The 11,889-nt window shown below is 41.0% G+C and overlaps 1 protein-coding gene across 2 annotated transcripts in view; it reads right to left on the bottom strand.

Annotated features, from left to right (window-relative positions):
- The window catches only part of LOC139924895 (plexin-B2-like), a 47,189-nt gene that overhangs the window by 17,035 nt on the left and 18,265 nt on the right, over positions 1 to 11,889 (bottom strand). Inside the window, exons 16-22 of one of the 2 annotated variants that reach the window (XM_078282001.1) lie at positions 11,607 to 11,755; positions 11,212 to 11,344; positions 4,941 to 5,077; positions 2,881 to 3,063; positions 2,616 to 2,739; positions 743 to 943; positions 44 to 127 (exon numbers count right to left, since the gene is read on the bottom strand). In XM_078282001.1, coding sequence (XP_078138127.1) covers positions 44 to 127; positions 743 to 943; positions 2,616 to 2,739; positions 2,881 to 3,063; positions 4,941 to 5,077; positions 11,212 to 11,344; positions 11,607 to 11,755 — 1,011 coding nt within the window. Of the gene's footprint in view, positions 1 to 43; positions 128 to 742; positions 953 to 2,615; positions 2,740 to 2,880; positions 3,064 to 4,940; positions 5,078 to 11,211; positions 11,345 to 11,606; positions 11,756 to 11,889 lie in introns of both variants that reach the window. The other variant, XM_078282002.1, reaches the window with a different exon arrangement.

Genomic DNA, 11,889 nt, shown 5'->3' with positions numbered 1-11,889 from the left:
TAAGAGAGTGTGTGCGTGCGTGTGTGCGTGCATGCGTGTGTACCTGTAGTATGTTAACATGACAGGAGGCATCTCCAACAAATGCCTGGGCCTCTCTGGCTGTCATCGCCTTGGTGAAACCACGACCCTGAAGAGAGAGAGAGAGAGAAATCAATAGAGTGAGAGAACAGCAGAGGGGAAAGGAGAAGAAGGGATAGGGAGGGAGAGAGAGAAAGAAAGAAAGATGGAAATCAGCACTGCATTCATGTTATGAATACCCAATATTGATACTGTCAGCGGTAAGACGATGTACTATCAATATGAGAACTATATGCATTCAAAATGTGATGTAAAAATTTAAGTATTGACTAAGCTATGTTATCTACACCTGTAAATGGATTATAGTTGATGAGGTGAACAGTTTTTACACCTAGACACTTTCTGTACATATGTATGGCGGTGTTAATTAAGCTGTATATAAGCTGGTTTCCTCATATTCCCATATGCATATAGTATGATTTTTCACCTATTTCACACTGCTTATAATTCATTTGTAGCTATATTTTGAAATCGTATGTACTTCTTTCATATATTCATTCAGATTTCTTGTAGGTTTCATACTTTTCATTCATATATTCACTGTACATTCAATATGTTCTTCACATGGTGGAATTGCTCTAATCTTATTTCTCTTCTATTTTTCTTTGCTTTTTTTCATCATTTCAGTTTCATCTTATCTTAAGTGACATCGAGTGTAAATTACCGTCACGATGATGATGCTGGTCTCGGTGATGACGTTCTTGGCCAGCTCGTTGAAGGTGGGGTCGGGGTGATAGTCGAAGCCCTTCAGCTCCTCCTTCATGTTGTCCAGCTGGACGATCGTCCTGAACGACTGGCTGTCGGAGCAGCAGTTCACCGCCGGGGAGAGGAACTGGAGGATGGTGTCGTTCTTACTCAGAACCTCCTGGCGGAACTGGGGAGGAGAGAGAGAGACAGACAGAGACTCCATAAAACCTGGGAGGGGTCCAACTGGCCGGGGTTCAACTGATCCAATGTCAACACAAACCAAATAAGCCACAATGTGAACTTTCTGTTGGATGTAATGTCCATCACTCCTATATTTACACAGTTTTTCTTAAGGCTGATACTAATTCAATATCTTTAAATTTGGCCATTTTCATGCCAATAAACAAAATAGCCAAGCATTCAGTGTTTGCCCTTGAATTTTATTCTCGTCAGTGTGGAAAAGCCTCTCAAAACAGCATTGAGATCATAGATACATATTCATGCATCTTTGTGTGGAATCTGATCAAATTGTCCCACTGGGATCAGTTCAGGTTAAGGTCTTCCCATAGACAACCAGTGTAGTATTGATCAATTCCACAATAAATATGTAATCAATCAAACTGCATCATATCCATCATATCAGAGGTGGACCATACTGACTGAACCATATCTGATTTTTAATAAAAGCCAATATCGGCCCCATATATCGGTCTAAAGCTCGATTGGCATACTGTTCGTTCATAGTCAAAACTTGAGAGGAATGGAGAGGAGAGAGAGAGAGAGAGAGAGAGAGAGAGAGAGAGAGAGAGAGAGAGAGATTCAATTTCACTGCTGACTAGTTTTGAGTGACGGGCTCTCACAGGAATGATTCACTGCAGGGGAGAGCAGGTGAAGTTATTTTATCATCGCTTCATCAAAAGCTCCTGTCTGAAACCGGCAACAAAGAGAGAGGAACACAGTAGGGAGGAAGTGAGGAGAGGGAGAGAAAAGAGGCAAGAAACAGAGAGAGAGAGAGGGAAGGAGGGAGGGAGAGACACCAAGACCGATGGATGGAGGGAGAGATTTTAACCAAAAGATAAGCTTGGATTGATAAGAAACACCAGAAAATTATTACATTTAATATAATGCCATAACTATACATCATAAAATTGTATCAGAATGTGTTTTGAATGTGTTATTTATGAGGTAAATTAATAGCATACATATGGTAAGGAGCAGTACCTTCACATGGTAAGCATCAAACTGATGTAAGTTATATGATAATTAAAAAAAACAACATTTCATGCTTTTCTGAAAATATAACTTATTGTTCTTCATATTGGTGGTTGTTTTCCTCTTTGATGTTCACTGACTGGAGGTCATAGTTTACCCTTCTTTTTATTTACCGCTGCATCACTGATTATAGCCCGAAAAGAGTGTGGAAGGAAGAAAACAAAACGGTACAGGAAACGAAGAGAAAGAAAGAGATACATTGAAGGAGGGAAGAAAAACGGAGCTGAAAAGGGAGAGCGAAAAAATAGATTTGTAAGAGCAATAAAGACGGGAGGAAGAGAAAGAACGGCGACAAAAGAGAAACGACTAGATGGAAAAAGAGAGGGACAAGTCAACGGGGGGTAGAGAATGAGAGAGGAAGAGAGAGAGACAGACAGAGAGAGAGAGAGATGTACCAATTTAAACAGAGAACCAGCAAACTCCATCAATCTGCTGGCGCTGCACGCTCTCTGGAACTGCTGTTTACACACACACACACACACACACACACACACACACACACTGAGGATAATAGCAGCAGCAGTTTGGTTGGATAATTTTAAATCCCAGAGACAAGCAAAACAAGCGCACACACACACACACACTCTTACCTCTATAGAAGTGTTGTCCTGTGAAAACTCGTCAGTGGAGGTCAGCACTATCATGGCGGCTTTCTGGATCAGATCGAAACCGTTCCCCATCACCACGATCCTCCGACCACCACTGCACACACACACACACACACACACACACACACACACACACACACACACACAAATGCACACATATTAAGAACTACACACACTGTTATCGCTTCAGTATTGTAAAGGTTGAGGCTGAGTTGATGAACTGCAGTATACGCACCATCGGAAGCTGGTCTTGGGGTTAAACTCTGTGATCTTGGGGTTCTCATAGTACTGGTATGATGCAGTGATGTCCTTGGAGGTGTTCGTGCCATATTTGACGGTTACCGTTAGCGGCTCAGTGGGGAACTTCTGCGCAGGGTGCTTGCCCGTCATACAGGTGATCTGACCGCCGAACGCCTGGCTGCAGGTGGAGAGGGAGAACGTAGACAGGGAACGTACATTTTTAATGTGCAACCGTCAATAAAGACAAGCAAGTAAACATGTCACGTTTCATGTGAACCACAAACTCTGTGAATCATTCAGGTTTACGTAGTCGAGTTTAGAGAAGGTCAGAGAGGCAGGTTTGTGACTGGAAGGCAGGTATAGATCCCGGGACCAACTAAAAAAACACCTGGGTGGGCAGGTGTTCTTCAGCAAGGCACTTAAAGGGATGGTTTGGTTTGGGGGGATTTAGCCGTTTTTCCTGCCAGTCAGACGAGGAGCTGCTACTTGATCCCCTAGACTTCCAGCAACTGAGCTAAGCCAACCATTCCCATACCTTCAAACTGCACTGCAGACACATAAAAAAGACATCCAAGAGTTTCTCTGATTCTGGTTAAGTAGGAAAAATTCCCCAAAAACAAAACCATCCCTTTAACCACTAATTGCTCCAATGGAACCACTAAGTGGCCAACAGTAGAAGACTGTGGTTGTACTGGGCTGCTCTCTGTTGTGAATGTGCGGAACTGTATGGATGTGCAAACCCCCCCCCCCCCCCCCGGATATATAAAGGTAAGGTATTGACAATAATGCAGACGTTTGGCGCCTGTGAGATCAGTCTTGGGACCAGGGGCCAGTTGCATAAAGCTAGTTTAAGACTAGTCTAAGCCTTAGACTGGTCTTAGATTCTCAGGTGGACTAGACTAATTAAGACTGTTAGTCAAGTCTGAAGTCTGTTACTTAAATATTACAACAGACTTATTTTGAGGTAGGAAAGTTAGCCATCTCCCCCCCGGCTAATCTTGAGTTAAGAACTTTGTTGTTATGGCAACGAGTCGGCCTAACTGTCACAGTGGGAAGTTTAAATACTGAAGCTGTTTCATACAAGATGGCAAATCTCTGGTTTTTGGAAAGAGCCTGAAGAAGAGAGAGAGTCTTTAGAGACAGAAACAACCCATTAGAGATCTACAACAATCAAGAAGTAGCAGGAACAGGCAAATATAAGCCTAACCCTCTATAGCAAGTTTGACTTATGGTCACATTTAAGTCTAAGGCTAGGTCTATCTTTATGCAACTGGCCCCAGGATTTAATTTGGACTGGTTTGTTGTAGACCACTGGTCCCTTGTCAGCCCATAAGTTGTTTACTTCTGCAAATCTGCTAAGTTCTAGACTTGTTGGAATCTATGCAGAAAAGCTGCTACCTTTGTGAAATAGGCCAGAAATAGGCCAAATAGTTCATATTTGCATAAAAGCCCCACAACTGGTATGCATGTACAGTTTTTACATTTTCAGAACTGCAGCATCGTAAAAACCCATCGGCCATTACCAGCAAATAGCTTTTCCTGCATATCAGCTGAACTGACAATGATAGTATTGAAAAAATGTCTACACCTATATTTTGATAGCCAAGTAATACAATATTGATGAGAGAACATCATAAACTGTTCACATCATAATTTAATGGTGAAATCAATTATACTGTGTGCAATGATATTGCAATTTTATGAATACTGAGAACATTGCCATTTTCCCTTATGCTTGATTGTTACTGTTAATAAAATGGCCATTTCCCCGGTACTCCAAATGGCTCCAATTCTGAAAATGTTCTGTACATGTATAAGATTTTTGATGCTTTAATGTACATTTAAAGGAGTCATGTACATTTTGCATGGATAAACAGAATGGAATAAAATAGAACTTTAATGTCCAACCAGACTGGAGAACTGTCCTTGGCCTCACCTCAGGCACAATTGAAACACACTTTAACAACGTGATTTATCAACCAACTTAATTACTGATTAATCAACAATATGTGTGACTCTTTAACAACCAAACAACCAATAACAGGTGTTGCTTACACTTGACAGGGAACACCCCCCACAGTAACGGCAACATCATCCTTAGTCGCCGTATCCAAATCTTTTCCGGTGATGGTGATGATGGTTCCTCCGTCCGCCGGACCCTTCACTGGGTGCACTGCTGTTGGTTTGGGGTCCTGGACAGGGAAGACAACAAATCAGCTATTCGTACTTAAGCATGTACTTAAACACTGTACCAAGTCACTGCCTAGACTGTACCAACTCACTGTCTACACCAGGGGTATTCAACTAAAATTCAAGGAGGTCCAGTCACTAAAAAGTATCATAATGTCTAACTTGTGCTATGATTCGGAGGCCTATAGTTGTTGTATGACTTTCTATCAAATAAAATAAACAGTGTACATTTCAATATCATTTCAACAACATTTATTGATCAATTTCAAGAACTTTTCCCATGCACACACATTGAACGTGTGGAAAACAAATCAGTAGCTTAAACATAATTAAAAGTATCACGCTTATTTTCTAAATTAAAGTAAAAGAAAACAAGACAGTCTTCAGCATAAAATAACTAAAAAGTGCCTCTTTTTGAAATAGTGCAAACAGAACTTTCAAGTCCCTTTTTCCCACAGCGCAGCCGGTTCTGAAAAAGTAAATACAGAAACTAGACATTCTTTCCTATTTTCAACCCAATGTGAGTAATTAAACAATGTGTTCAAATGAATTTAACTTGTTTCTATGAAGTAGCACCGTTATGAGTTAAGCTGCTGCTGTATTCCTGCTGTCAATCTGTCAATTCTGTCCGTTTTCCGACGATCAGTGTGGCCGCAGCTGCTGCTATTCAACACAGCGCCGTGGGCCTGGACAGGATCTGTACTTGTTCTCTTTCTTTTTCCATATTTTCTTCTTCACATCTCTACCTTTCTAGTGAGAGGAATAACAATATCTTACTTTTCTTATTTTGGAGCAAGACATGCTGTCATCTCTGTCTGTGTAGCTTTCGTCTCTCTCTCTCGCTCTCTGTGTGTTTCCCTAGCGATGCACTATAAACAATCGCTTTGATTGGCTGAGTTCAGTGAAGTAGACGCATATGATTGGTCTGTGACCTCCTAGCTCCACTGAGCGATTACCGTATGAGCTGAAATAGCTGCGCCTAAGGTCTATAAATGCGCCCGTGGAAAAAAACGCTCCGTCAATCTTATTCTCATTAATTGATCAGAAATGGGTCGCGGTCTGGACAGAACCGGCACTGGGTCCGGATCCGGCCCGGAGTCCGCCAGTTAGTGATGCCTGGTCTACACTGTACCAAGTCTCTGTCTACACTGTACTAAGTCTCTGTCTACACTGCACACTTGTCACTGTCTACACTGTACCAAGTCACTGCCTAGACTGTACCATGTCACTGTCTACACTGTACCAAGTCACTACCTACATTGTACCAAGTCACTGTCTACATTGTACCAAGTCACTGTCTACACTGTACCAAGTCACTGCCTACATTGTACCAAGTCACTGTCTACACTGTACCAAGTCACTGTCTACACTGTACCAAGTCACTGCCTACATTGTACCAAGTCACTGTCTACACTGTACCAAGTCACTGCCTACATTGTACCAAGTCACTGCCTACATTGTACCAAGTCACTGTCTACACTGTACCAAGTCACTGCCTACATTGTACCAAGTCACTGTCTACACTGTACCAAGTCACTGTCTACACTGTACTCTGTCTACTCTGTACCAAGTCACTGCCTACATTGTACCAGGTCACTGTCTACTCTGTACCAAGTTACTGCCTAGACTGTACCAAGTCACTGTCTACACTGTACTCTGTCTACTCTGTACCAAGTCACTGTCTACATTGTACCAAGTCACTGCCTAGACTGTACCAAGTCACTGCCTACACTGTACTCTGTCTACTCTGTACCAAGTCTGTCTACTCCGTACCAAGTCACTGCCTACATTGTACTCTGTCTACTCTGTACCAAGTCACTGCCTACATTGTACCAAGTCACTGCCTAGACTGTACCAAGTCACTGCCTATACTGTACCAAGTCACTGCCTACACTGTACTCTGTCTACTCTGTACCAAGTCTGTCTACTCCGTACCAAGTCACTGCCTACATTGTACCAAATCACTGCCTACATTGTACTAAGTCACTGCCTACATTGTACCAAGTCTCTGTGTACTCTGTACCAAATCACTACCTACACTGTACCAAGTCACTGCCTACACTGTACCAAGTCACTGCCTACTATACCGCCTCTATACCCAAGTCACTGCCACTCTACCAGACCCGTGAGGACTCCACAAAGTCACTGCACCATTCACTGTCTATGGAGTGGCCTCTGATTTTACATCCCGGTGCCGTCACTAATTCAAGGATTCTCTCGATGATTTCTAGCTTGAAAGAGTGGTGCAAGTGGTTCACAGACATTGACTGAACTGTCCTGGGGCACAGAAATAATATATGTGAATTCTTAAAATGGGTGGCACTCCCTTTTAAAAAGTCTGGGAGGACAACTTGGTACTTAATTAGTTCAAGATATCAGCAGGAAATCTTGAGGGGTTTTTTCACCCCTGAAGAGAGCTAATTAAAGACAAATATTCCAGCGGTCCTTACAACATGAACCCTTCTGAATAGCTTGGTGAAAAACAACTGGAGCTTCCTCAGAGAGAGAGATAAAGCACTGCCAGGACAGACTAATGTCTACACAGACACTATTAACCTCTTTACGTCCTCTTTCTCTCTCCTCTTTTACTCCATCACTCCATCCCGGCCCTACAGTCAACACACTTCACTGTGTCTACTGAACAATTACACTCATCAAACAACCAAACTAAGAAAGGGAGAGAGGGGCAGAGAGAGAGACAGAGAGAGAGAGAGAGAGAGAGAGAGAGAGAGAGAGAGAGAGAGAAGCAAAGAGAAAGTGAGGTACAAACTAGAGTTAGACCATTATATCAGGCCTTTTATTAAAAATCAGACCTGGTCCAGTCAGTGTTGTTGACACGTTGGATATGATACACTTTGATTACATATTTAATGCAGAGGTGTGACCAAGTCAACTTTGTTCAAGTCCCAAGTTAAGTCCAAGTCAAGTCCATGTCATTAATTTCAAGTCTCAAGTCTAAATGTAGAACACCAAGTCAAGTCAATGTCATTACTGTCAAGTCTCAAGTCTAAATGTAGAACAGCAAGTCAAGTCAGAACAAATCAAGAGTCCAGTATCAATTTAATATCTTAAAGAAAACTAAATATCTAGGACTTTTCAATGCAATATGGTTTTAATAGGATAAAAACTTGGTAAGAGCATCATGAGTTTGATTTCTATAATCAGTTTCAACTTCAATAAATTCAATCATTCCATACAAATTCAGAAAACAGAATTTAAATTCAGTCGTCTGGCGGAACAAAGACTTTAGAAACCTTTTCAAGTCATCAAAGTACAAGTCAAGGTCAAGTCCCAAGTCACCAGAACCCAAGTCAAGTCTCGTCTCAAGTCTTCTCTTCATGCATCAAGTCAAGTCTCAAGCAATTAAAACTGTGACTCAAGTCCAAGTCATGTGACTCGAGTCCCCACCTCTGATTTAATGCAGAATTAATCAATACTACACTGGTTGTCTATAGTCAATATCGACCTTCAAAAACCCATATTGGTCAAACCCTGATAGAAAGAGACAGAGAAAAGTAAAGAGAAAGACAAAATGTAAAGTAAACATTACACTTTAACCAAGTAGTGTTTGTTGTGTTCCTGCTGCCGTCCTGCAGATACCAAAGCTTTGATCACATCAAAACCAAAACATATTTTCAATTTCCAAAGCTGGATAACTCAACCCCGTGTTATTTTGGCAGCAAGGTAAAACAAAAAAAAAAAAAGATTATGTATCACCGCAGAACTTCACCGGGGGGTTCGACGGTTTCAGAGTTTATCAAGTCACTCTGCTTGAAGAATATTGACAATGGAGTCAAGCGCAGTATGCGGTGGATGCTGAAATACACCAGCCGGTTGGTTCCTGTTTGTTTAAGGTTTTGTACTGGTCTGTGCTGACAGCAAGACAAATAAAACAAGAGCAAATATTAATTCTTGAGCTACAGTGGAGAATACAGCTGCTTCAGAATCTAACAAGTCAATCTGTCTGGAGAATTTGGGCGAGGCAGACAAGCACAGTATGTGAAGGCTGCTGAAATGTATTTGTTTGTGCTTGGTTTAATATTTGGCTGATATTTGTCTATTTTGGCAGCAAGGCAAAAAAGGTGTAAATATTAACTCCAAATGACACATTCTGAGTGCAACAACTTATTCTGTTAGGGAAAGATAGAAAGAGTGATACAGCAGTGATGCAGTTGCAGAGATGCACTTTCGCATTTGAGATTTGTTCTTGTTATTTTGGCAGTGAGACCTGCAAAACAAGAATAAATATAACAGGGATGAACTCGTATTATAACGTACTAAAACGTATTAAAAATGTTTGGAAGTTATACACAGACAAAACAGGCCGGCACCGAAGGTTGCAATACTGAAATATATTACTTATATTACTTATATTACAATTTGACATAACAAAACAGAATAATTAGCACCGCAGAAATTCACTAAGAGCTACAACAGATTAAAAGTTGATCTATTTGGATGATCTCGACAAAGGAAAAAGGGCCTTTAGCAAGTGATGATTTTAAAATAATAAACTAATAACTTATTATTACTGCTTATTAATAACTTCTTTAAAAAATAGGCAGTAAAAAGACACTTGCCAAAAAACAGAAGTAGTGAGGGAAAGTTATAAAAAATAGAAAAAAATAAAAAAAATTAAGTTGAGTATAAAACATGCAAGTACAATAACTAATTTAGAGCAACACTTTATTATATTTCGACAAGTTATTACATTATCCAACAGTAGTTATATAATCAGCTGCTTCAGAGCCAGCATATGACCGTTTGCTTGGTAGTGCTTTTGGAAAAATGGTTTTATATTTGTCTATTTTGGCAGTAAGACAAACAAATCAAGTCACTCACTAAGGGAAAATACTACTTCAAAGTTTAAGCTCTTGGCCAAGTTGGAGAAAATACAAACAGAAACACGCCGCTGCTGAAGGAAATCAGTCGTTTTGATCATAAGCGTCTAGCGGTTGTCTCTAGCAGCTCAATAAAGAAACAAGGGTAAATATGAAAGCGTACAACGTGATGAAAATAAAACAACGGGGCCTAGTTAGAGAAGCCGCGCAGAGCAGATAAGCAGCCGCTGAAACACATGTCAGTTATTTCGGTTGTATTTGTTTTCTTTCTCTATTTGCGGTACATGAGAACTGCTGAAAGTTGAGTACAAGTTTTTGCAGTGGCGGATTTGTATGTGAGGGATATTTTTACTCGTTGCCTCCGCAGATTCTTCTTCAGGGAGTTGATTTCCCTCCACCGCGTTGGGGGAAGGCGCTGTGCATGTGTAGCTGTGTTTTTACTTAGTTTGTTCTAAATCTCTTACTGTCTTGAGGATTTGATCTCCTGGGTTGGAAGCAGTTGTGACACAGAATGCAGACAGAGAGACTTTGCTTACTGTATTTCCATACTAACTTTGATGAAGTGTGCACAGGGTGACTACAAGTTTCAGAAAGCCACATTTTTAAGAGCTTTTTAATGCTGCCTGGAATTGAATTTAAGACCAAATTAAGTACCGAAATAAAGAAACAAAGCTGGTAAAAGCAGCCTATTTCTGATTGAACATAGATAATGAAAGTTAAGAAACTATAAATGGGACACCAGGAAATTAAATGTTAAGGGACATAAAGTAGTAGAGCAGATAGGATGCAGTGTACTACTAACCTTGTTCTGGATTAATGGAGTGGACAAAGAAACCTGTCATTTCATGCAAAAAAAGACCTCTAAATAATGGTATTTAAGGCATTTTAACTTACTTTTTAAGACTTTTTCAGACTTTTTAAGGACCCATGCACATACATGCGCCAGGGTAAGGATACCCTGGCGCATGTGTGTGTGTGTGTGTGTGTAAAAGTAAAAAAAAAAAAGTAAAACTGCTTTTCTTAAAGTACGAATATAGTATAGTATCTGTTAAAACCAACAGTTTTCATGACTGACCAAATTTGTCAAAGCTGGGGGAAGACAAAATTTCTCTGCCCGAAGAAAGGTTAGGAGCCTTAGGATATGATGTGCTTATAAATATGTATAGTGCGCATATGTGTGCATACATGAATGCACAAGTATGTGAATTTGCAAGCATCTACTGTATAATGTGTGTGTGTGTGTGTGTGTGTGTGTGTGTGTGTGAGTGAGTGTGTGTGTGTGTGCGTACACCTACCCTATAGGTAAAGATGACTTCAGATCTCCCTTTTCTCCCTCCCTCCACTTCCACTTCCACTGCTCCATAGTTCAATTCAAATGGGACGTCAGATGGCGGGGCGCGCCTCGCCGGGCCGATCTCACACACCACACTGTGGGGGGGAGAGAGAGAGAGAGAGAGAGTTATCATAATCACTACCAGCAATGTTAGGAGCTAAAACACTACTGACAGATGTTCACTTTTTCACTGTATTAGAAATAAGCTACTGTTGCTCAGTCAAATAGGGAGAGGGAATTTTCTGTTGACTGGTTTATTCATGGAAACAGAGGATCAAAGGTTCATGTAAACAGATTAACCTGAATAAGACTTTAACCAGAGTATGGACAATTCCTGGTGTTATTCCCTCAGATTACCTTGTAGAGACGGAGTATCTGTCCTCCTGGTGATCGCAGTCCACTCCGGCCACCGTGATCTTCTTCACGTCCTCCTTCTTTATTCCCAGGTTGGAGCCTTTGATGGTCACCGAGATCCGACCGTTCAGCGGGCCGAAGCGCGGGATGATCTGGGGTAGGAGAAAATTGAAGAAAATACAGTCCATTTGATGTAATTTAACGATTTCTAAAGTGGAATGGTGAATTTGCACATTACAGGCGATTGCCGTGTTCGTGTCATGTGGGAATAAGCGTTGGAAGGACT

This window comes from Centroberyx gerrardi, chromosome 24 (assembly GCF_048128805.1).
Source record: "Centroberyx gerrardi isolate f3 chromosome 24, fCenGer3.hap1.cur.20231027, whole genome shotgun sequence".
NCBI lineage: Eukaryota > Metazoa > Chordata > Actinopteri > Beryciformes > Berycidae > Centroberyx > Centroberyx gerrardi.
Note: the sequence above shows the minus strand (reverse complement) of the source record. Positions and strands in the feature narration are given on the sequence as shown.